The 25,457-nt window shown below is 40.0% G+C and overlaps 2 protein-coding genes across 5 annotated transcripts in view; one reads left to right on the forward strand and one right to left on the reverse strand.

The window, feature by feature from the left end:
- plpp1a (phospholipid phosphatase 1a) lies at positions 1-18,245 on the forward strand. Of its 4 annotated transcripts, none has more exons than XM_023264665.3 (6): positions 1-529; positions 5,993-6,144; positions 8,067-8,347; positions 11,875-11,932; positions 14,454-14,630; positions 15,842-18,245. In XM_023264665.3, the coding sequence occupies exons 1-6, from the start codon at positions 472-474 to the stop codon at positions 15,962-15,964; spliced, it is 849 nt and encodes a 282-aa protein (XP_023120433.2). In that variant the 5' UTR covers positions 1-471; the 3' UTR covers positions 15,965-18,245. The 4 variants fall into 4 exon arrangements, with proteins under 4 accessions (XP_023120433.2, XP_023120432.2, XP_054859991.1 ...); XM_023264664.3 differs by lacking the exon at positions 5,993-6,144 and adding an exon at positions 4,386-4,540 and having other exon boundaries at positions 5-529; XM_055004016.1 differs by lacking the exons at positions 1-529; positions 5,993-6,144 and adding exons at positions 2,619-2,770; positions 4,386-4,540.
- mtrex (Mtr4 exosome RNA helicase) overlaps positions 17,979-25,457 on the reverse strand; it is a 25,050-nt gene continuing 17,571 nt past the window's right edge. The window contains exons 22-27 of the mRNA XM_023264627.3: positions 24,870-25,033; positions 23,068-23,173; positions 21,367-21,423; positions 21,112-21,274; positions 18,676-18,780; positions 17,979-18,509 (exon numbers count right to left, since the gene is read on the reverse strand). Coding sequence (XP_023120395.1) covers positions 18,457-18,509; positions 18,676-18,780; positions 21,112-21,274; positions 21,367-21,423; positions 23,068-23,173; positions 24,870-25,033 — 648 coding nt within the window. The 3' untranslated portion in view covers positions 17,979-18,456. The remainder of the gene's footprint in view (positions 18,510-18,675; positions 18,781-21,111; positions 21,275-21,366; positions 21,424-23,067; positions 23,174-24,869; positions 25,034-25,457) is intronic.

A 25,457-nucleotide genomic window follows, 5' to 3' on the forward strand; every position in this document is an offset into this window, starting at 1 on the left:
GAACGCGGCACCGGGCCTGCAGCTGCTCTTCGCTTCTCCTCGGCTCTTTCGGCTCGTGTTTCAGCGGTTAGAAACGGTGACAGCGGGCAGGTGTTTGTCCAGTTCCGGTTCTCCGTGACGGCGGCTGTTTGTTTGATGTGAATTAGCTTTAAAAACGTGCGTTGGTTCAGGATGCGGAGCCACCGGAGCAGCTGCAGCTCACCGACCGCCTACAACCCCAACAACAACAACAAGGCGTCTTTCTGCCGCTAATATGCGGCTGTTGTCGTGCGGACCGGAGGCTGTGTTTGTTTCCTGTCTGGGCGTTCACTGAGCTGCTGCTTAGAGCTGCCGCTTGTTGTGGTGAAGAGGGGAGGAAGAAGCAGCAGCGACGTCCCGAGGAGGAGCGTCGTCCTGCTGGTGTTTTATTAGGGAGCAGCAGCAGCAGCAGCAGAACACAGGGACTCCGACCTGACACCGACAAGAGGCAACATGTTTGAGACCAGAGGGCTCCCCTTCGTGCTGCTGGATGTAGTCTGTCTGGTCCTGGGTATGTGTTTAAACGCATTTTACTGCGGCTGTGCTCTGTTTGTCTCCCATAAGCGGATTTGTGAGCGGACATAATCCAGTGTTGGGATATTTAGCAGTTTGCCATCACGTGAAAGGAGCGGAGAAAGTCCACTTTATTTAACCTGTAGTCCAGTAATGTGTTTGTTAGAGGTGGTCTCACTGTGCTTATGAAGGACTTTCCAGCTGTTCCAGTGATGTTTTTTTTATATTATTATTATAAGGTGACTCGAGATGCAGCACTAACACTGACAGTTCCTGTCTTTAATATTTTATTCAGTATTTGCTCCATTATATTATGTTCCCACAGCTGATTGTTTTATATTATTGTGCCATTCTCTCATTGAGGCGCATGTAGGCCACATGCTTGTCTGTAATCTTTAACCTGTTTAGGCCACATTTTCTGACCTATTTAAAGATGTTGCAGAGAAACTTTTACTAACCACGTTACTGCTTCTGCTCACTGGGTTTCCTGTTCCATATAACCACAGGTGTCCCCTCAGAAGGCCTAAAATCCCCAATAAAGCAGATCTGAAACTGTTTTGTACAGTCATACTCAGAGTCTCTACTGCTAAGCTTGAACCGACAGTGTGGCGGCTCTCTTCATTTGTCTCAGCCAGTGTTAAAGTGTTGTATTTGCATAGAAGTGCTGTTCTGGTTCACTCTGTAGGCAGAAGGATTGTCTCAGAAGCGTTCGTGTCTCTCAGATTTGATTCCGAATGATTGATTAATACCATGACTTACAGCTTCCTTTGCACAGTCATGCACTATCTGTCCCATCGAGTCTAAAATTCAGTATTTCCTCCTGGAAGCACATGTATCTTTTTTTCTTTAAATCCAATCCAGACATGTTTTAATACTGTTTGGACCAGAGCTGCAATGATTTATCAGTTAGTTGTTGATTTTTAAGTTAATTCCTATCATTTAGATAATCAAATAATTGTTTTTTAAATTAAAAAAAAGTCCATTCAGTGATTTTAGATAAGATAAGATAGATAAGTCCTTTATTTCTCCCTACGCCAGGGGAAATTCATATTGTTACAGCAGCTTATGTAGCAATAGACGTAGTAATAGAAATAAAATAATAATAGAACAGTAGTAATAATATTCATATTCAGCTTCACAAATGTGAATATTTACTCGGCAGTAAACTGAAATTCTTGAATTATTAAAAAAAAGATATCTGAGGGCATAATTGTCGGCCCTGGGAAACCATTGTCTGACACTTTAAAGCTCAAAAAACGAATCAGGTAATCGAGAAAATAATCAACACTGAAGGTAATTGTTAATTGTAGCGCTGATTTGAATTAATGATTCATGTTTGGTATGTTTTTTCCCCCCTGTAAAGTGAATTCACTCCATAAAACATTCTGAAAAACAACATCTGCTCCTTCTACCTCATTGAAAAATTCCAAATCAATGACTTGACTTAGTATCAGAGCTGTGTACAAGACGTCTCCTTCCGCCTTGAAAAGTTCTCATTCTATGTCAGTTGTTCATTTAATTGGCCTTCAAACTAGCTGCGATGCATAAAGTCAGAATAAGCTGAGCACAAAGGCACTGCTTCTGGTATTTAAACTGCACTGTGAACCTCAAACATCCACTAACAAAAACCAAAACAAACTTTTGAATAGAGGCTAATTTTCTTTAAATACTATTAACCACCGAAGGCTACAGATTTCCTTTATGTTGCACAACTTTAATTTCGTAAAAGCCGTACAGTTAAACTTGTCTGTACAGTCTCAGTGTCCTGTTTGGACGTATTCTTCTGATACAGACTAATACATTTTAGAGTATCAGGCATCTGTGAGTCATATCTCACTGTGTGTCGTTAAACAATACACACATATGTCGCAAATTTAAGGTCTTAGGAATGTAGTTTGATAAATGAGATTAAGATGCGTACAATGAGCAGTATTTGTCCTGTTTTGTGTTCTTTTATGTGGTTAATAATACATTTACTGCAGGAAAAGAACCATTTCTCAGTCACAGTCTTTGTGTTTGGAAGCTCCTCGGCTGCTCTGTTATGTCAACGAGAGTGAGTTGAAGTGTAACACGGCTGCTTACTGCAGGCAGGAACTGAGCTGTGAGTGCTGCTGGTGGTCTGAGTGGCATCTCCAGCTGTTGTATTCCATCATCTGAGGACGGCAGCTGCAGAAACACACACTGAACACAAATACCAGACGCGACTAAGAAGCAGTTCACTGGCAGCTCATGGATGATGGTTCATCTGCATGTGATGTTGCGTGTTCGTCCATTTGTGGCTCGTCGATGGGCGTTACAGCTCAATAATAGAGCTCCGCTTTCTGCTTGAATGGATGACTGACTGTGTCTTTTCTCAGCTCAACAATGGGCTAAACCGGCCAAACAGCCAGAGAAGTGACAGCGGCATTACATCCAGACTTTGGACTGTCAAAACCAATTAGCATAATTTGTTATCTTTATGGTATTTTATCTATAGGGAGTGCTTAGCTACGTCCACAGCTCCTCTCACACCACCGCGACTCAGTCCAGGCAGAAAAAACTGCCCAAAGATTCATTTGGTGGAATTAAGTCTGTGGTGTTGAGAGTTTTTACTGTTTCATATGTAATGTTGTAGAGAATCTCACTGAGCTCAGTAATACCAAGACTCCAACTTGAAGGATATTTTTCTTTGTGACAAAGAAATGGTCTACCTAGCAAAAATTTCTTGTTTGCCAAAGCCTGACGTAGTTTATTCCTCTGAGCTTTAGCCCTTTGTTGTTTGAAGACTGTTGAAACAAATGAGGGAGACACATTGTCTGACATTTTCCTTTTATTAAGAAAAACAGGTACTTGAATAAATTTAGAGGAAGTCCCTCATTCACTGACCTGCTTTCGCATATAATCACTAATGCACGTACTGTGAATTAATCTGTGGCTGAAAGTAGTCCCCAATAAATGCACCACTGCACTATATGCAAAGAAAAAAATAGTCTTGATCGATATTGTGATATTAATAGCAATTTTGTAGAAATGGTAATATTTGCAGTTCTTTTCCACTGAAAAAAGAAAGTTTCAAACTGAACATGTGATTCTTCTGTCATATCCAACAAGCAAGTTCCCTTTTTTTCTTGGGTGAATATGATTTTTAGGCCGAGGTCATCTCTGTCGCACCATGATGAGTCATTAAAATAGTATCTTGTGACACATTTGACCTCTATCACTAAATGTGGACATTGTGCTTATCCATGTTGCAATTTCAAAAAAGGTTCACTTGTTGTACAGCCATGAGGGGATCATTTGTTGGCGAGGAGGAATATTTGCTAAAAACTACAACATTTGGGTGCCTGTGTAGCTCAACAGGTTAAGTGGGTGACCCATGTACAGGGGCTGGTTCCCGATGCAGCGGTCCGGGTTCGATTCCCGCTCGTGGCCCTTTGCTGCATGTCGTACCCCCACTCTTCTCCCTACTTTCCTGTCTGCCTCTTCACTGTCTCTATTTAATAAAGGCCTAAAAAATATTTTTAAAAAAACTACAACGTTCAGTTGTTTGTGGAAATTAGTGTCTTCCAAAAATGTAGTAAGCAGCTTTTAAAGACTAATACATAGTGGGTTTTGCTCTTTTAATGAACTTTGATGATGGTAGGAAAATCCAGAATAAATCAGTAAATTGATCTACTTGAATGGTTTGTTTACTTTCTGCAAGCAGGATTTTAAACCCTTAGTTTCACTCATTTGTTTTGCATGTGGGTACTTTGTTTTCTTGCTAATGAGCACCATAAACCTCTAACTTGAGAGATTTTCTTCCACATAAAGGCCTCCACACTGTGTTGCACTCTGTCCTCTGTGATAATTCCTCCTAATCTCTCCCTCCACAGGAGGTCTGCCCCTGGCAGCCTTTAACCTGGGTAAGATCCGCCCCTACCAGAGGGGCTTTTTCTGTAATGACGACAGCATCAGGTACCCTTTCCACCACAGCACAGTCACCTCCACGGTGCTCTACACTGTGGGCTTCACCCTGCCTATTAGCTGCGTAAGTAGGAGTCGCTCCAGGCAGGTTCAGTTCACACACGACCTGTTTTACGACAAATATGTTGACTTGTCGAGCACATGTGTAACCATGGGGTTAAAGGTGTGCCATGGCTTCGGCTCTAGTTCGTCTGGTATGCATGTAGTATGACGTAATGTGGTTTACCGTCACACCTACATGGAAAGCAGATATTATAATTACTACCAGCTACACCTGTACTTTACCTGCTGTGGCAAGTCAGCATATCTGCTGTGAGGAAGGTGTGTGAGACATTAGAGAATGAACATCCAGAGCTTTATCTAGGATATATTCTAGTTACATTTCTGTTTGATACTACAGTCATAGCACAGCTGCCAGTATGTGCTATGTACTTCCGCTACTCTTAAAGGTGAAAGAGGATGTCCACTTAAATATAAGATTTAAAATATATCAACCTCAGAGTGAACTTTTAGTCCAGTTTGCCCAAAAACAGTGCTCGAGTGTTTAGTTTTCTAACATCTTCACTACTTTGTTTAAACATTTGATTCAGAAAAACACTAAATCTAGTATAAAAGACCCGAACCACAAATGAATCTGTTAATCTAAATCTAGATTTTTTTGGGGTTTCATTGAATCACTGCGTTGGGTGAACGTTCTATGGCTGTTGTTAATCAGTGCAGCAGACATGCAGGCTGCGTCCTTGGTTCCTTAAAATAGCTCTTCTGGATCAGAGCGATGGTTTCTGGAGAATAACGGAGGCAGGATGTGCAGCTGATGTGTGTGAGTGTGTGTCTGCCTTGTGTTACTTTTATGTTATCAGGGATTTTTCTTTTCTGTCTTTTATGTGTCATGAGTACTCTTAACCTCAAGACCTTTTGTTTAACAATGTTGTGTTATTTCTTTATTTGTTTATTTTGTTTTGCTTTTTTATGACTCAATAGCTCAGCGTGTTTTCATGGAGGATGTGGGAGAGTATGTGGTAACCTGGAGGTGGAGAGTCAACTTTAAGGAAGAGTAAAGTGTGTTTGTAATGAAGAGAGATATTGAAGTAACAGTGAGAGTCTTTAGGGAAAGTGTAACAAGAGTGCTTCAGTCACAGAAGCCTGTTTGGAAACACAATCCCTGCTGCTCCGGACACAGATTAAAAGAGAAAGTAATGGAGATGCACTTATCAGTAGCGCTCAGTAACCTGCTCATGAATGCTATTTTGTGTGCTCTAAGGTGTGGACTTTACTCCATTAACATCCACTTCTGATCTGCATCTAACTGTCTGTTGCCATGCCAACACTTTAACCATTAACGATGTTTTCTGAAAGCTGGCGAGGACGCCACCTCCGTCAGAGGACGCAACGCTTCGTGAGACTCTCTCACCTGGCTGCTGCCTCCTGCTTTGGCACACACTGTTGCATTATGGGTAGACGTCTTACTGACATCTAGTAACCTGTATTCTTTTCTCTCTCATTGCTTCTCTGCTAGCTGGACTCCCATTTGCAATACTCACTGCACAGCACAGGCCTTTCCGCCGGGGCTTTTTCTGTAATGATGATACGATCAAGTTCCCCTATAAAGAGGACACCATTTCCTATCAGTTATTAGGAGGTGTTATGATTCCCGTCACAGTACTCACTGTAAGTGCACCTGGTTTGTTTTCTGCTAACGGTTCGCTTCTGTATTTCTTTTTCAACTCATCTTCCTTCTTTTTGTATTTGTTGCTTCCCTCCATCCACTTCTACACCTCTTTTCATTTAATTCACCTTTCCTCCTAAATGCATTATTTTGTAATATTGTATGCACATTGTTTTATCTGTAGCCATCACTACCATCTACTAATTTGCTAGCAGCATGATGTGGAAAATGTTTTGAAAGCACTAACATTTAAAGATGACTGAGGAACGTGACCTGAGGCAGACTTTTATTCTGAAACTTGTCAGCCCGAAATGAATCTGTAGCTGCAAAAAGAGTACAACAGATGTGAAACTCTTTCCAAAGAGTTCTGTAGCTATTGTCAGTAAACTGCTGCTGAATCTACTGAAAAAAGCTGCGGTACTTTTATTTTTTAAAAAGTGTCCAGATTGTAGATTTTATCCTAATAAGGGAATAACTCAAAGCTCATTTTCTTGGCATTTCTCACAACATCTTTAACTGTAAAATAGCACCTTTAATCTTTAGCATCTCCAGTATCAGGTTGGTATTAGTATGAATCCATCAGCAGAAAACTTTCAACTACCTTGGGCTGTTATCTGTCAATAGTGTTGCAAAATACACTGAACACATCAAACCACAGCATTCACAATGATAGTAAGTCATTAGTCATTCAGAGCTGTAGTGTGAACTCGTCCGCACAAGCTCAAACATACAAATGTCTGACTTATGTGATTAAGAAGCTGGCTTTACATCACACTTTTAGTTCAGCTTAAATTAGAAGTGTTCCTTATTTTAAGTGGACATCCTCCTGTGGCCGTGTTGTTTCATATTTATTTTTATTATCCCTTATTAATCCCACGAGGGGAAATTCTGATTTTCGCATATCTCCCCAATTGGGGGAGTCAGAACTACGGGTCAGCCGCGATACAGCGCCCCTGGAGCAGGAAGGGTTAAGGGCTAAAAATAAACAAGCCATATCATTCTTACCAAATTACCCTAGTCGGGCTTCGACCCGGGGAACGCTCAGTTGAGAGTCCTGTAGTTATCCCAGTGACCTAGTCATTTCTGCTTGGTATTATCTAGAACGTTGAAATAAATGGGAACTCAGAAAGACTGTCAACATTTTGCAGAAAAATACATAAATGATAATGCCACATCGGGCCTTGAACCTCTGACCTTCTGATAGGTAGTCCAGAGACTTAACCGTTGCACCACCACTGCCCCTATTTATTGAACTTCAGTAATTTGTAGCCTCCACTGAAGCATGTGAGGTGTCGAAGGCACATCAGTAAATTGTAGCTTTAGAAAACAACCTGGGATACACTTTCCCTCTCCAAATTGTTTGAGTCTGCGTGCCACCCACCATAGAAGTACATTCTCAGCGCCAAAAAGTGGGTGAAAATTTTGGGTGCACATAGATTATGTCCTGGTGCACCTAAAAACAAAACAAAAAAAACCACTGGGTGCAACAGTGCCAACAATGTAAAAGTTAGTCTGGGATCTGTACTGGTTTGTTCATTTTGTTCCCCTCTGTCCGAGCCAGGCTAACTGTTTCCCAATGTTTCCAGTCTTTATGCTAAGCTATCCTGTTTGCTGGTTGTAGTTTCCTAATTGTGCACCGAAAAGAGACGCAGTCTTCTCATTAAATTAAGTAAACAAAGTAAACATGCAGCCTAAAAAGTCCAAATATTCCTTAAAACACAGTTTAGCTGCTACACAGGCATGAACTTTGTGTGTATTTGGTCCAAAGCAAGTTATTCTCATTTCCAACTCAGTGAGTGATATTGGAATAAGGCAATATTTCTGGCTCTGGAGTTGTTCATTCAGCTGCATCTTCAATTTTCATCTGACGTCTTCTATTTTCATGCAGAAGTCTAACTCTGTTTCCCTTCCTCCACTTCTGCAGATGATCTTTGGCGAGTGCCTTTTAGTTTATCTGAACCGCCTCAAATCCAAGTCGTCATTCGGCAGCTACATTGCCTGTGTTTACAAAGCTGTCGGCACTTTCCTTTTCGGTGCCGCGATGAGCCAGTCTCTGACAGACATCGCCAAGTATTCCATCGGCCGCCTCAGGCCGCACTTCCTGGATGTGTGCAAACCTGACTGGAAAGTCATCAACTGCTCATCGGGGGCGTATATCGAAGACTTCATCTGCCAAGGAGACCCAAAGATGGTCAACGAGGGCAGGTAGGTCAAAGCTCAAAACCTCTTTGTTTTATAGCAATCAGATATGAAAAAGTAGACAGAAACCTGTACTGTTTCCAGCTTCTCAAGTGTGGAAATTTGCTGCCTTTTGGACTATTTCTTAAATGAAACATTAAAATAAATCACAATTTTCCTCTTTTTTTCTTTTCTTTTTTTTTTAGATTTTTATAGATAAAATGATTATTTCTTAAATCAACCAATTAATCAACAGAATAACTGAATATTAATTTTAGTGCTTTATTGCAGCCTAGGATGATATCTCCATGAATTTCTTCATGATTTCAGATGTTGAAATGTTTTCCTCATTTAAACTTGCAGCTCTCCAGGTTGTTGTTTTGCTGTTTAACTGATTACTGAAATCTGGCTCTCCATTGTTTTGTAACATACTTATGGTGTAAACACCAAGAGCAAAGGTTAAATGTGTCATTAAACAGCATTTAAGTGATTGTATAATTACTTTTTACCATTTGATCAAGCAGCTGTTGAGTGTTTTATTATAGTGCTCAAGGTTGTACCTTGAATAAAAATGCATCTACCATCTTAGAGTAATAACGGCAACAGATAAATAAAGCAAACAAAGTGATTTCCCTTCCAGTTTTCAACGTCTCCTGGAAGAGATAAACATGTTACATTGAGTTTCATAGATAGCAAACATGATCATGTCTTTATGAGTATGTGATCGGTTTTTCTATGAATAAATAAGTTTTGGATTTACAACTGTTGCAGCAAATGAAAGCAGAGTCTTTGGTGTGCGTTGGTTTGTTTGCTGTTCCACATAAATAACACAAGTGTTTTCACAGTCATGAGACAATCATTGTTATTTTCTGAGCTCCCAAGCAGTTTCTGGCATTTTTTTTGCTCGCGTCACATTTTTTACTCACTGTGGGCTCATTTTTCATCTCTATGGAAACAGCACAGCTATTGCTAGAAGTAGCGAGAAGTCAGAAAAGTCTTCTGTGCAGGATGACAGAGTTCTAATTCCATAAATCACATGGAAAATTGAAAAGACCTGGAATAATCACGTATGTTTTCAAAGCGCTCACAGGTGTTACAGAAATGTGGCGACTCGACACATTGTAGGTATTTTACTGCTTCCATCTGCTCTGAGTAAACAGCCTGTAGAGCTGCCAGCATGTAACTGGTGGTCGCAGCCGAGTCGCTCAGGAGTTTCTACGGAATCTTGTTTGTGTGGTTTATTTTTTGAGACATGTCTGATGAAATGTCACAGTTTTGAGCTTATATTGATTCAGTATCCCAGTGGAACAGTATGTCACTGATGAGTAGTTCGAGGACTGTGGAAAAGTAGAAAATTTGGCAGTTCTTTCTGTTCTTACCATTTCCAGCTGATAAATTGTGTAATTTTGGATTTATTTTTTTAGATATACCTTTCAAACCTGTCATGTTTTCAAGGGTTTGCGATTTGTTAGACTTTTCAAATGATGTAGTTAAAAACATTAATATCAAACTGTCAGTTGTGATCCGTTGATTTTTCGGTGTAGTAAACAGAGGGTGTGTGGTCGTATATTCACAGAGATGCAGTGTGAAGCAGTTGTGTTACTGCTGAGTCACATCACAGGAATGTGAAGCTTGTTTTCATTAAGGTCTCCGTCTCTTATCAGCTCAGAGCAGAAGGAAAAGTGGAGGGAGGAGAGGATTTCCTCTTCTCATTCTGATGCGAGCACAACCACAGAGGATCAGTTAGGTTATTATGGGCTGTGAGAAGCTTTCTATTCTTTTATTCAGCCTACCTTTAATACGTGCAGGTTTCCCTCTCCTTGACATTTAGCCTGAGCTGAGAGTAACCATTCCCACCCCCCTCTGCTCTGGGTTATCTCCTCCACATGTACCAGGGTGTGGTGCTTCCTGGAGCCCCGTTGCCGCTCCGCTGTCTGCTTATTTTTTTTAATGGAGCATAAGGCTGCAAACGTTTATCAGCCGGCCAAGAGAAGGATCCGGTGATGCTCGGCAGATATCCAGGGCTTTTTAGATTAATGTCAGGACACATGATATTTCCAGCTGCTCTGTGTGTCTGCTGGGCTCTAATGAGCGCAGCAGGAGAGCAGCTTGCTGTGGCCTGTTCAGGATCAGCTTACAGTAACATGATTCCACATTACCTTAGGTTAACTTCCCCCGGACAGACCTCGTCTACTGTCAGTGTTTGTTTAAAGGAGCATATAGTGAAAAATCTTAACTTGTAAGGTGAGATTCAGTGAGATGCTTTGTTTACATCCCGATGAATAGGACTAAAATACACTGAGTGAAGCAGGATCCTGCAGTTTTAATGCGCTACCGCAGTGGATGTATAGAGGTCAGCATTATTATTGCATTCCCAAGCTGGGTTTTGTTACAGAGGCTTGTTTTAATCAGCCAGAGTGTCACTGTTGATGCTGAGATTAGTGGATTAATAGATTACCTTCCGTGTTGATGATGGATCATTTCTGCTAAACTCTTGAGAAATTTCAGGTTGTTCATGGTGTTTTGTAAAAAGATAAATCTTTAAATGCGAACATTGTGAGAATGCACTTTTTTGCACTAAAATAAAGGAAAAAATTAGGGGTTGTGGTTGTTTGTAGGTTATTCTGCTCTGATTTTACTGGTCCGGCTCACCTGAGATCAAATTGGGCTGAATGTGGCCTCTGAACTAAAATGAGTGTGACACCTCTGGCCTAACCCATAGAGACACATTTGTAGTATAATCAGCAGGTTAGAACAGACTGAACTTATCCTTTAAATTCCACCTCAGCAATGCTCTCATGGATAATTCTAACATAAAAGCAGGTACAACCTTTACCACCAGACTACCAATGAGCATTAAACACAAGTAAGAGTGTGACGTTCTGCAATGGTGATCTATCCTCTGGCCACCATGAATGTCTTTCATAGTGATCCGTCCACTAGTATTTCAGTTTGGACCAAAGTGACGGACCACATTTCCAGAGCCGCGCTGCTCATGTGGATAAAAATACTCCGAACCGATGATAGAACCTCTGTATGAGGCTGCAGTGGGTCAGTAGGTTTACTGTGTGCAACTTGGCAGAGGAAACGTCTTTCTGGTATTTACCTGTAAATGCATCCAGATAACCTGCCTCTTAGGCCGAGCTGTTGGTCCACGCTCTGAACAGTACAGAACCCCCAACGCTTCGTCAAGTGTCAGAGAAGAACGGCACATGAAATTATCCAGTGTCCAGTAATATTACACTGTATGTGTGTGTGTGTGTGTGTGTGCACGCACATAGCTGGTATTAAACCACAGCACTCTTTTTATAAACAGGAAGTAACCAGTGCAGGGGGCTGTGGGGGAGGGAGGGGCTGCTGTCCACCATCTTCATCCTTCTCCAGAACACACAGCAACAAACACTGTAACAGCAGAGCGAGCCAGGACTGATTCTGATACTGATGCTGATGCCTGTATGAGAACAACAGGATGCTTTAGTGACTTCAGTTTGTTAAACTGGTGCAGCTGCTTCAGTCCACAGTTTGTGATTCCTGCTTCTGCCTCTCTGTTGCAGGTTGTCCTTCTACTCTGGCCATTCGTCTTTTTCCATGTACTGCATGATGTTCCTCGCTGTAAGTACAAGTTAAATATTGATCTGCAGTCATATCTACTGGAACACAGTGTTCAAAGGCATTTTATACAACCTGCCGTTTATCTAAGTTCTTGAACATTTAATAAATCACCGTATAGACCGACTGATATTCATCGCTCCAGCTTCAACCTGAAGCACAGAACTGTCATCTCCTGCTTGTGAATGAAGCCTCGACTGTAATCTGTCCTCTGAAGGCTTTTTTAACTCGATCATCACAAACTTTTCTGGTATGCTTCCCTGGTTTTACCACAATAAACTCTAGTAAATGTAGTTTATTCTGTCTCCATCACCAGTTAACAGAAAATGCATTACTAACAGTGCAGTATTGTCACCACAGAAACCACGTTTAAACTCTGGTATATTGTCAATACAGAGAAATTTATTGGATTAATCAGCATTGTGTAAACTTGTATGGCTTCAATGGACATCTATTTAAATCTAAGTCCTGTACTCCAGCTTTAGAAGAGCAGTTTTATATGTTAGATTTGCCTTACTGGCAAGAGCTAGAAGAGAAGACCGATGCCACTCTTATATCTGTCTGTGACAGCAGAGGCAGTCCGTTAGCTTAGCATCAGTACAGGAAACTGGAGGAAAAGTTAGCCTGACCTTGTCCAAAGTATCCATTAAAGAAAAAAAAATAACTGTAAAATCATCAGTTTGTGGTTTTAATGTAAGTTGGATTGTGGAAAATGTCTGAGCCCAGTGCAGTAACTTCACCTTTACTGCCAGGAAGGCCACACAGCTTTTCGTCCTGACCAATCAATATCCATCTACAGCCACCAGTCAGTCAGATTAGCTCAGCATAAACACTGGAATTGATTCTCCATCCTTTAGAGGTGCAGGTAGAGGGATTTTGTAATTGTTGAGCAAAGTTAGCCTACTTGTTTACCAGTCTTTGTGCTAAGCTGGGCTCACACAATCAGAGTTATTATGGACCAATTTTCTCAAATTTCACCCTTCTGACAATTGAAGGAGAAGCCTTGTCTTCATCAGAACCGATGTCTAGTCCAGATTATTTGGTAATATAAGATATTTACACATCCAGGCTGAAACCTCCCAAACTGCTTGCAGACTCACCAGGGTCACAGTGATATGAAACATGTTTGATATTTACAAGTTATTATTACAGTGATTCTGATTGTCATGTGGAGCAACAGGCGTGATTGCCAAGCTATGCTAACTATTCCAGCCCTGGAGGCTAACGTTAGCTACAGATACATGAAGTCTTGTCTTTTTACCAAATGAAACTGTGTTGGCTGCATCTTCCCAAACACTTTCTCATCCAGGCTCCTTCAGCCATCTGCTGTTGTTTGTAGTTTTACTTGCGTTAAAGCCAGTTGTTGCTCTGGTCTCTGTTTTGGTTTTACATCTGTGTCCCCATGAGATCACATGAGGCGGTACACTGCTTCCTCTGATGCAATAATCCTAATAATATCCTGCAGTGTGTGACTATTTTCTTGTGTCGCGTGCACATTTGAAGAATATGTGTGAAGTTTCCCCTTTTGAGCATGATGCAGCTCATTTATTAAAAATCAGTTGGGATATTAAAATTGCTGTGTGAGCATCACCTAATGGGTTCTTGGCTCCAGTCCCTAATTTAATGGACTGACGTGAGCTCGTTATCAATCTTCATCAGATGTATTTTGGCTGAACAGGAGAGACAGCTTGTCTGTCTGAAAAAATACTGTGCAAAGATTAAAGTCTAGAGTTAACAATCTGGGGACTTTCTTACATTTACTTTGTTTTCGGTCTTTATGCTAAGCTAACAGTCTCCTGGCTGTAGCTTCAGGCAAACATGCAGCATTTCCCAAAAAGTCGAACTATTCGTTTCAAGATTTTTCCTGCACCGTTGATGATCTTTTTACTGTCCAGCCCTGATAAACTTTCGAGGCTGCTGATTCATTCAACAACCGTCAGATAAAAATAGACACAGGGACAAAGTCCTGGCACCAGCAGCGAAGCCTTTTCCCCTGTGTGCACTGGAAGTTGGAGTATGAGAAACCAACGCCCTTTAAATGACAGTATTTGCGTCACATATATAAAGAGGTACAGGAAGATATGAAACATGGATCTGGATAAAACAGTTGGGCTTGTTTGCATCAAGGACAGATGGAAAGAACAAACACATCCTGGCTGTTTTTAATACAAGCAAATGAAGTTGTCTGGTCAGCTGAACACTGTGTTTAATTGTGTCATAAACCAGATTTATAGCACTAACAGAGCGGCAGTGAGATATTCATCTTCTTAGATTAGAGATTCTGTTAGAGGTTATAAACAGCCTGTTTGTTTAGGTCAAAGTCACAGTGAAATGTGAACACCAGCACCTCAGTTGTCCTCCATGGTGATCTAGTCTGTGTTGTGGTAATGGAAATGCACTGAGTCATGTGCAGCTCATTTTTCTGCCACTCTTTCAGGAATGCTTTACTACACACAGCCAGTGACAGACTTTTTAAAAAAATGTATTGTGACTAAACGTGGATATTAAAAGGTCGTTCTCTCAGCTCTACCTGCAGGCTCGGCTCCAGGCCGACTGGGCGCGACTGCTCAGACCAACCCTCCAGTTCTTCCTCATTGCTGCTTCAGTGTACACAGGATTTTCAAGAGTATCCGATTATAAACATCACTGGAGCGACGTGCTGACTGGACTCCTGCAGGGTGCCCTCATGGCTATACTGGTGGTAAGTGATGCGCTAAACTCTTTACATTTGAAGCAGTGACTTGACATTTTACAGTATTTGCTTATTTCATATCTTTCTGGGAGTTAGATCAAGTCAAGTTTACTTTATTGTCTCCCATGGGAGAAATCTGTCTTAGACAAGGTAAAATCCAGCTGCATTGCAACACAATAAAACAGAACACATGCTACTAAAAAAAACACATAAAAATATATGACATATAATAAAGAAGTTAAGATTGTATAAGAACGAAACTAAAATACACACATCCCCCTCCCTTTGGTAGCAGCACTTAACTGCTCGTTAATGAGCTTTATTGAGAGGGGGATAAAACAGTTGATACCTGCACAGCTGGACTCTGTACCTCCTGCCTGAATTCAACAGCTCATACTCTGTGAACAGGACATGTGATGGATCAGCAAGAATATCGTTTTCTTGCCTGATAGTGGCCTGTATACATAAATCTTGCGCATAAGTGGAACAGGGGTCCCATGATCTTACTCACCATCTTCACAAGGTTATAAATCTGTGAACATGGTGAGTAAGATCATGATGAGAACACTACATTTATTTATTTATTTTACTTTTGAGAAGAGGGCACAGCCAAACTTTTCACTGTTTCAGGTCTTTATGCTAAGCTAACGGTCATCTAGTAGTAGTAGGTTGTAGCTACAGATGTATTCTAAAACTCAAGTAGTCGCATTCTTTTCAATGAACACTTGGCAAGACACCAAATAAGCAAATTTTCTATTGTGTCAGGCCCAAATTACACCATTTATCAAAGCTAAAAACTGTCAAAAGAGAAAGAACTGAGATGTTCAACTATCCAAGTCCTTAAACTACTCACCTGTGACATAATGCTCTATTAGAAAACCAAACTAAATCCTTGCTTAAAATTTTGATATTTTCATCTAAATCACTTCATACTACATCATTTATTTAAAATTGAAGTTTATGTAAAATAATCTCTTCAAAAAAAAAGATTTATGGCATTCTAATATTGCAGTGATAACATTTGAGTCCTCTCTGCTTCCACTCATGGTTGTGCTGTTCCCATAGAGGTGCAGGACTTCATTCTGTAGTGAAAAATTAACCCACAGTGAGTGAAAATGTGACAGGAAGAAGAAACACCCAGAAACAGTTTGGCTAGATTTTCTCTCTCCACTTAAGCTCCAGTTTCATTGACAGACTTTTTTAAATTCTGTGTCCCGCAGGTCTTCTTCGTGTCACCCTTTTTCAAGTCACGTGCAGATTCTCATAAAGAGCAAGACATCCCCCACACAACCCTGCAGGAGACGCCCACGAATGGAAACCACTTTGAGTCCCAACTAAGCTAAGTGAGCGGCAGCGGTGACCTCTGCTCTGTCTGAACGCACAACAAGGATCCCAGCTCTCTAGCCTTTCATCTCACGCAAATATTCATCTGTTACCCTGCATGGATTTACACTATGAAGTACCTGATTACATTTCAAGTGAACTGTTGGATGTTTTAGCATCCCAGAAGAAACTCTTGGAACCATGCCAGGCCTAATTGTAAGACTATAATTTTGCCGTCTTGTCCACCAGTTCTCAGCCTGGAGGGAAAGTGGTGAGACGCCCCGCCGACCCCTGTAGATGCGCTGAATGACTGAAGCAGATGTAGGTTAGAGGCTAGAGATTCTGAACGGACGGGAACCAGTTAGCATGTATCGATCTACTGAGCTGGTGGGAAGATTCGCCTGCATGCACCCACTAAAGGGTCTGACCACTGCTGGGAGGAGGGAGGACAGTTGGAAACCTGTGAATGTATCCTGCTTAGTGCTTTTCCTCACATGGAGGATCTGATTCAGGGTCGGTTTTATCTCCAGCACATAGAAAGAGACATCTGAGACTTACAACGTTGCTGCCATAGGTCCAGTGTTGATTAAAGGGCTAATTAAAAGAGGAATGTTTGTTTTTTTTAAGGCTAGAATGTGCTGGAGATAAAGCTGATCCAGGACACTGCAGTCTTACTCTCCAGCTGTCTAACCAAATATTCTAATCAAGACATTTGATTTGTAGCTTGGTTGGTTAGAGTGTTGCAGAGTAGACTTTCAGTTTGAAGGGACAGCTTGGATTCTTTGAAGTGGGATTGTATGAGGTTTTTATCCGTGTCAGTGGCTGTGAGAAACATCCAGAAGGAGCTGCGCTAAAGCTAAGCAGTGTACAGCTGTAGACCAGGTCATCAAAACATATTTTAGCTCCCTAGAAAAAATGAGTATTAACTTAAGGTTGTGTTATATTTGGAGAGTTTCCCTGCTTTCCTTTGCTGTCAGACAGCCCTTTTCAACAGGGAACTGTTTCAGTTTATCGCTCTCTTCAAAGCACCAGACTTCATTGACAAAAGTGTCATTTTAGTTGTGATCTCAACTAATGTGTTTGGACATAGCAAAAGGACAAATCACACATTAACTCTCCTGTTGTCTTCATTTACCAGCACCAAAAAATATTGTTTCCTTGTCTGAAAAAAAAATCCAAAAATTCAGCAAAAATATTCCCCAAATTTCTGAAAATTTGCAAAACCTTCAGGAAGAAAATTCCAAAAATTCCTTAAAAATTTCCCCTAAAAGTTTTATTTTAATAAAAATCCCCCAAATTAGGCAAGAAAATTCATGTAAATATTTTTTAAAAATGAGTAAAGATCTTCCAAAAAATCCTAAAACTATCTAAAGTGATTACATATAAATCAGTAAAACTATTTTCTTAGAAGTGAAATTCGCTGGATTTTAGTTGATTTTTTTTTTGGTGAATGTTCTTAAGAAACATTTTTAACTTTTTTTTTCTACCAAAAGTTAAATTTCCCAAAAATGTTGAAAATGTGGACATCAGAAGTTTCACTGAGAAAATACTGTTTTTTTCCCCCCACATTTTCAAACTTTAAAACAATTTGACCTGCAGGATGACACAAGGGTTAACAGACCAGCAACTTCTGTGTTCTTTGCGATCAAAACACTTTTTGTCAAAGGAGTCTGGTGGGTCTAAGAGAGCTATGGAACTGCTTCAGGTGCTCATCAAGATGAGCTGTCTGACAGCAAGGTAAAGCATTAAAAATATTCTAAATAGGGCATACATTTAAGCTAATAATGTACTTTTTTGCCGACCCAGTCAACAGCAGTACACTGCCAAGCTTCTAGCAGACGCTACTGTCTGCCTCTTCAGACTGGAGGAACACCAGCCACCATCTACTGTAGTAATAAACTACGGGTACAAACCTCCAACACTTCAAATCATCCAAACTCTGCCTTTAAGTCCCGTGTTGCCTTTGCTGGACTGCTACTGCTGCTATCACAGCTCCCTGTGTAATCAAATGTAAACATTAAGTGAACAACAATGTGCTTTTATATAATCTGTATGTAAACAAATCACCATACAGACTTTTATTGAAAAAAGCAATGTTACAAATATGTACAAATGTCTAAAATAAGGAAAAATAAAGCCATTTTACTTACTAACCTTAACACCAGTGAAACATAAGTGTGATGTATTATGTCAGGAGCCGTCAGATAAAATGGAAGCATGCCAGATTTGTGAGTTTTTTCATTATGCATCATTTTGCTCATGTAAGCAAAAAGCAAAATAAAAACCTGAATGTTCAACGTGTCCCGGCCGCATAGATGCCTTCATCATGAGTGAAGTGAGCTCAACTGTAGAAACACGACTCAGCAGGACATTAAAGATCTGGTGAGGTGGTCAGATTAGTGAGATTATTTTCCACATGAAGCCAAACAAACGACACACAGTTTAACGTGTGTGTGACACTTAAAGAACAAAAGACAAAGAGATCGATGGAGGTTCATCAAACCTAAGGTCACTATAAGTAGAGACTGGCAGCAAACACGATGTCTCTCTTGATCTTCGTTATACCTGCAGAGACACAAAGAGGAAATTCATCATTTACAGATGTTTCCTTTGAATTTGTCAGTGAACTGACTGCAGTACAGGTTCATGTTCAGTGTAGGGGTTTATTAGCAAATATTCTGTCAAACATGTAATCATTCTATTACAGTACAATAGAAGTTCTGTTTCTTGCCTTCTGCAAATTTATTCTCCAGTTCCGTGTTGCCGATGGCTTTAGCTGCAGAACACATTTGTCTCAGGACTTCCTCCAGACGGCGCATGCAGCGGATGATGCTTCCTACCCAAGACAAGACATAAATACAGCCTGTTGAAGTGTTTTTATATACAACAGCTGAATAAAGCAGAATTTACTGCCACACTCCAGCAAAACATCTTGGAGGCATCTCAATGTTCTCCCTGGCCTGAACAGATGTCTGTACAGCTCCGCCAAGTTTTTCTTGGACATTCTTGGTCTTTATCAAGCAAATTACCGAATCACAGGACATAAAAAGTACAGACATTAAGTTAGTTATCGTGCTGAGATCGTAAAATTGCAAAACTCGAAGTGTTATCAAGATGTAAAATCTTATCGGTGCATGAGGAAAATCCCAACACTCAGTTCTTTGAAATCAAAAAATACCTTGGTTAAAGCAAAATGCAGAGAAAAAGAAGACATTAGTTATTCATATAATTAGTTCCAGATCACATAACACTGATTAAAAACTTTATTAAATTTAAACCTCCAATCCTAAAAAGGGAACAAGTCCAGACCATATTATTCTATTTATATGTGAAAGTATTTGCAACTTTCTAAACTCTCAGAAATCTGATTTATAAATGACAAAAAAATGAATTGTTAAAAAATCTGTTTAATTATTAATGAACATGTCTGGTGTTTTTAATGGGGGAGGAAGGCTGTCAATTACAGTTCTCATTAAATCTTTTTAAGCTGTGAAATGTTGAGAAAACACATTCAAAATGTTTCCTGTTACAGGATGAGTTTGTCTCTGTGTATGATCTCACAAATGTGGCGTTTATACGTCTACGTCACTCTTTTGCCCACTGAAGAATCCGTAGGCTTCAAATGTTTTCTGGCAGAGTGTTTGCTGCTGATCTAAATATTTGAGAAATGCACGCACTGTCTTTACACAAGATTACAAATAATTCTCAAAGGATAAGAGAAAGTTTTTGAATTTCTTCTATTGTCTATAATAATTTCAGTTCAAACTGTCCATTAAAACACAAGTCTCTGAAACATTTTCACTATAAACTACACAAGACACACAAAATCCACAGTCGTCCTTCCAGGTAAACACTAGAAATGCAAGGAGGGGATTCATACTGAAAACACAGTAGCTTGTGAAGTTTTGGTTAACTCCAAAAAGCTCAGTCACATCAGTTCCTGATAACTGCTTTTTTCACCATCAATTAGACTGAATACTTTAATGTCCAGTATCAATATATGGACCAGTTCAGTGTTCATAGGAGCTCCAGAATCCTAAAACCATCAACTTATCCTTTAACCTTCTAAATCATCTTTATGAAAACCATCCCAACAGGATGTTTCCTGTGAAAAATGTCTTATGAGGAAAATGCAGACCGTGTATTCCACTGATGTAATCATCTAATTTCAGATTTGCGCAACGAGAATTATTTTGGAAATTTCTCTCTCTGTCGCCAAAACACACACTGAATCCTCCCTCAACTTTCCCAACTAGAATTACGTACTTCCTTGTTACAGTGACCTCAGATATTTTACAGCTGAGGACAGCTGCTGGCATTCAGAGACCAAAACTATCAGGAGAATGATGGACTGGGAATCAAATTGCACACAGTAAATCAGTTTGTGAACCTCCATCTGGCTATGTAAAGTGAGATAGTGAAGAAACCAAAGGTAAAATGGACTTTTAAAGGCCACGATGCACTCTGGCAGTGATGGGAGAACTGTTCAGATTCTTTACAACGTATAAAGCAAGAGTAAGTACTGCAGTATTTACAGCAAAATGCAGAAAAGTTCTAGGAATCAAAACGGAACAAAATAGTGACAATGGTATTGTAAAATTGTTGGCTGTCAAAGTGGAGCTGGTTTTAAGTACTTTATGTATTTCTGGGTTTTAATTGAGTTAACTGAGCGGTCATGAGATGATTAAAGAGAGAGAAAAGAAGAAAAAAACAAACTCTTGTACTAAATTGTGCATCTAAACACTCATCTAACTTGTGAACAAGGAGCCCCAAATGTACAAGACTTTCTGGAAATTGGTTACAAACTACAAAGTTTGGGAGTAACCACTTTAAAATCTGGCATTTTCCATTTTATTAGCTAATTCAGACTTTTAGTGCTAAATGTGAAAAGTTAAAGCACAGCTGTCATATAAACTCTACCTGAAATGGAACAAGGTTAAGTTTTAAACAACGTAAAGTGGAAACACTCAAGTACAGGTACCTAAAATTATACAGTATTTGAGCAAATATGCTTTTCCATCACCATTCGGAGGAATTCTTCATTATATTTTCAGCCAATTTATAGGCTTCTTCTGAAATCCATGACAATCTAATGGCCCAACAGGTTCGTACAGAAAGTTCTGTTGTGTCTGCTGGATAATAATATCACTAATGGTCAATAACCTACCTTCAAAGACGTCAGTCATCTTGCAGATCTGAGCAAACGTGGCTCCGTTAGCCCAGGCGAAGATCACGTCCATCAGATGGGGTTTGAACTGGTTTAGATACGTCTCCTCGTCCACCTCCAGCTTGGCGTCTGCAGACACTTTAGCGATGCGCTTTGCACATTCCTGAATGCAACAACAACAGCAGCAGTGTTCACATTTTCGCCAAAGTCCAACATTAAACCAGCAGATACAACTTCTGGTTCATGCTGTCTCACCTGCATCTGTCTCAGCGGTGCAGCTAGTTGTTCTGTTAGTTTTGGCATCTCACTGGCCTGGAGGGGAAACAACAGAAGCAAAATTCAGTTGATTTTCCACAAAAGAAATCATTATTAATGTGTCTGGGAGAAACTGATCAAATTTCCCCAAAGCAGAACTACAGAAATCCTACTGCTCAGATGTGTTGTTGAGTATTAAATGTGAAGAATGTGGTGTCTGCTGCTTCAGTCACACATCTGATTCTGCTTGAGCAACTACTGCCTTTATTACTGCAGTATTATTTTAAATCTCTGAAATATATCTGCAGCAGTTTTACTTGCCAGCTGTTTCATATTCACACTTTATATTTCAGCTTCTCAGTACAACAAGTGGCAGTTTACTGATAAATGCTTTCACAGCTTTGATTTTCCTCTCAACAGGTTCATTATGAGCCCTGAAAGGAATCGCTCTCATCCAGAGTCAGAAGAAAAGATCGACAACACTCTCCTGTCTTTCCAGTATTAAGCTGCAGTTAGCTTAGCAAAGAAAAAGCTTCTACTTCACATTTAACAGCCAGATATGAAAGCAGTACTGATATCATCACTTTATTCTTTAAAAATTGAAAATCTTTTATTGCACTGGTGAATTTCTTTCAAAACCAACTGAAATCAAATGTAGCCTTCTCTTTTTGCAGTCTAAAATAATGTGCCAACATGTTTTGTATTGTTTAAAGAAAGACAAACATGAGCAAACACCTGAAATGCTCCTTTTTTGAGGGGTGTGTTCATGTTTAATAAACAGGTTGCTGGTGTTAGAAGTTAAACAGACCTGCTCTGTGGCTGTACATCATAAACATATGGAATGTTGTTAACAATGATAAAAAGAGCCAGAACCACAGCAGCATCTAACCAAATCCAAACATACTTACAGCTAGGTTTATATAAACAAGCTAATGTGCAAGATTAGAAGCATGTTAACATCTGAGGGTAAATTTAACTTAACAGTGAACATTTACTGCTGCTCAGAGGCTGAGACTTTCATGTTGCGTAGCACCTGTTGTCTAATTGCCTGCTCTGCCTCAGATACAATGGCAAGATTACAGCTTCCTGCAAGATCTGATGGCTGAATTAACATTTCTGTCTATGTTGATGGATATCTTAGTAATATGTTGATGTAGATGTATACAATATTTCTGGGGCAATCATTAAAATGATTTCTGTCCTGATGGTTTCTGAAATGATTCACATATGCTAACATCTGAAGGTAAACTAGCAGCAGGTGGTCTGTGACAACAAACGACAGCTGCGAATGTACACAGGTTTTATATGGCAAACATGACAGCTGCTTGCCATCGTTCCCTCTCTGACAGAACGTTTCAGTTAGACCATAAAGACTGTGAGACAGGATTGAGTTTGGACAGAGTTTGGTTCTCAGAGGAACCAGAGAACTGAGCTGATGTGGAGCCAAAGAAAAGGTTTGTTAAAACATCTGATGCTGGATTGTCTCATTGGGAGACCAGGCTTCATTAGAGAAGACAAACTCACACCAAACTCAAGTTTCTGTTTTGGTTGCAAAGCAGGGGAAGAGGCCAAGAATGCGAACGGAGCTTGAATGTGTGGGAATGAGAAGCGGTTGTTTATGTCAGTGTTCAAGAAGGGCTTAAAATCTGTCTTTACAGAGAATTACAGGAATTATATGTGTTTGTGTGTGTTTGTTCGTACATTCTCCTGGAAGACAAAGCAGGACAGCAGGGCGGTGGCTTGTTCAACCGTCAGATCGTTGAAGAGACCGTTGAATATCATCTCTGTCAGCAAGAGTTCGTCGGCACTGGAAAGAATAATGCACAGAATTATTTATGTTTTATTACCAGAGACATTCCTTGTTCTATTATAATAGTAACTGTGAATAACTGTGGTGAGGCTATTGGAGTCACAGGAGAGAGCAGATGTCATCTCACAATCTACACCTCAGACTTCATGCTCACCAAATACAATCCACAGTCACCGTCTCATCATCAATACATTAAACCAGGCTGTAATCAGAAGTGGGCAAGACACCATAACTGTGGTGAAACCTCACTTGTAAACCCTCCTACAACACCATAATAAAGAATTCCCCTTATAAAGAACTTCTGCCAAGAGATCTGCACCATTAAACTCAAAGATACAATAACAATTTTAACAGAGGGCCAGACGTCTTTCAATCAGCTGCTCCAATAACAAACAGGTCCCAAAAGAAGAAAAAAACTGAGTAAAACCACAAATGTCTGCTCCATGAAGTTTTTTCTTTCCTATTATTAGGTATTATTAACTCTCTGAGCCCCAAAATCCATCAGTGGGTTTGAAAAGCATGTTTTCATTTAAAAATGACAAATCTACTTTAAAAAAAGAAATAAATCAGAGCCTAAACTAAAAACAACACTAATTATTGGATTTTCAACTTGTCGACAGTCTGTGAACGCATCATACGTGGTTACATTTGAAAAAGTAACCCAAAATACACTTAAAATTGTGATACATCATCAAAACACTTCTATTTCTATTCTTCACAAAATTTTCCTACTGCTTAAAAATCAACAATTTGCACCTGATACTATTAAAATAAATAAATCTAAATCTACGCTACTCAACGCAACTGAGAAGCCGTGAATGTCTCAGCTGCGACCAACAATTGCATAACAGAAAGAAACTTTTTGGTTGAACTGCAGGCTGCATCTAAACAGAGCAGAGATGAGACGACAAGAGAGACTGATAGCAAAATGAAACATACCTGATCAATAAAATAAATGCAGCATGGTTTCAAAACAGTATACAGTGGTCCCTCCTCATATCGCGGTTCACTTCTCGCAGTCTCACTGTATCGTGGATTTGTAAATTGCATTTGGTATCGCGGATTTTTCACTATATCGCTGGATTTTGCGGTATATAGGTATTCTTATATATTTATTATTGTGGCAAGCTGCGTTGAGAAAGGATATGACGCTGGAGACTTTACATTGGAGTGAAAATGATGCCCACAGTGAGTAAAAATGTGAAAGGAGCAAAGAAACTGCTTGGAGTTCAGACGGTTAGGTTGTCAGGTTTCACACATCTCATTCAGAGCAGTGTGCCGACCAGAGAGCGCTAATACCAAAGACTGGTTAAATTATGCTGTGTATCTTGTGCAATTTGGTATGTTTCTTGACTAAAATTTCAATATAGGAGGATTATTTTTATGATTTAAGAAAAAATATATACATTTCTCCTGATCAACTCAGACTAAAGGCTAGTGGATTTTATTTACCACGAGCTCAAGTAGCTGCTCCACACAGTGTTCCATATTCACACTGTGGTGGTCAGACAAGTGTTTAATGAATGAAAAATGTCCACTTTCACAAAAACCAACTCCATGTGTTCTAGTAAGTGGCTGCATTCTATCTGCATTAAGTGTCCGACATAGCTCAAAACCATTGATGTTCTACATAGACAGCTGAGAAGACTTGTCCCGCATTTTAGAAACCTGCCTGTTGTCTTTCCTGTCCTACCTGCTAATTTCACAGGCGACCCGCCCTTTCATCTCAATGACATCAGAGGGACTGGCGAAGCCGAGTCTTCGCAGAACTCTCTTTCTGCACTTCAGCTTGTCCATCTGCAAGACGGTTCGAGCTTTCTTCAGCTCCCGTTTGGCCGTTCGAACGTCTGTTGCGATCTAAAACACAACAATACACACGAGCTTCAAATAATGCCATGAGACCTTTATCATATGCAACTCAGTGAAGCTCTTCCAGGATTTCTCTGTAATTATTAAAAGCTGTGCAATAACACACAGCTGTTTTCAGCATGAGATAATTCGAAACAGTACATTAAGTGTCAAAGTGATAAAGTAGAGTGTAAATAAAAATTGCAACAGATGTTCATCTGCCTGCTTATCTAGCACCAATAAAGTCCATTATCCCCTTTAACCTTCACCCCTCATTACAACACACCTCTGAGTCAAGGAGGCAAACATCTCACCAACACAGCTCATTACTCAAAGCAAGACACTCAAAATGGTTGCTTATTTCTATAACTGGGGGCCTACTAACGTGCTGGTACAGAAAATTATTATAAATGCACATATAAACTAGAAAACC

This window comes from Amphiprion ocellaris, chromosome 17, assembly GCF_022539595.1.
Source record: "Amphiprion ocellaris isolate individual 3 ecotype Okinawa chromosome 17, ASM2253959v1, whole genome shotgun sequence".
Classification (NCBI taxonomy): Eukaryota; Metazoa; Chordata; class Actinopteri; family Pomacentridae; genus Amphiprion; species Amphiprion ocellaris.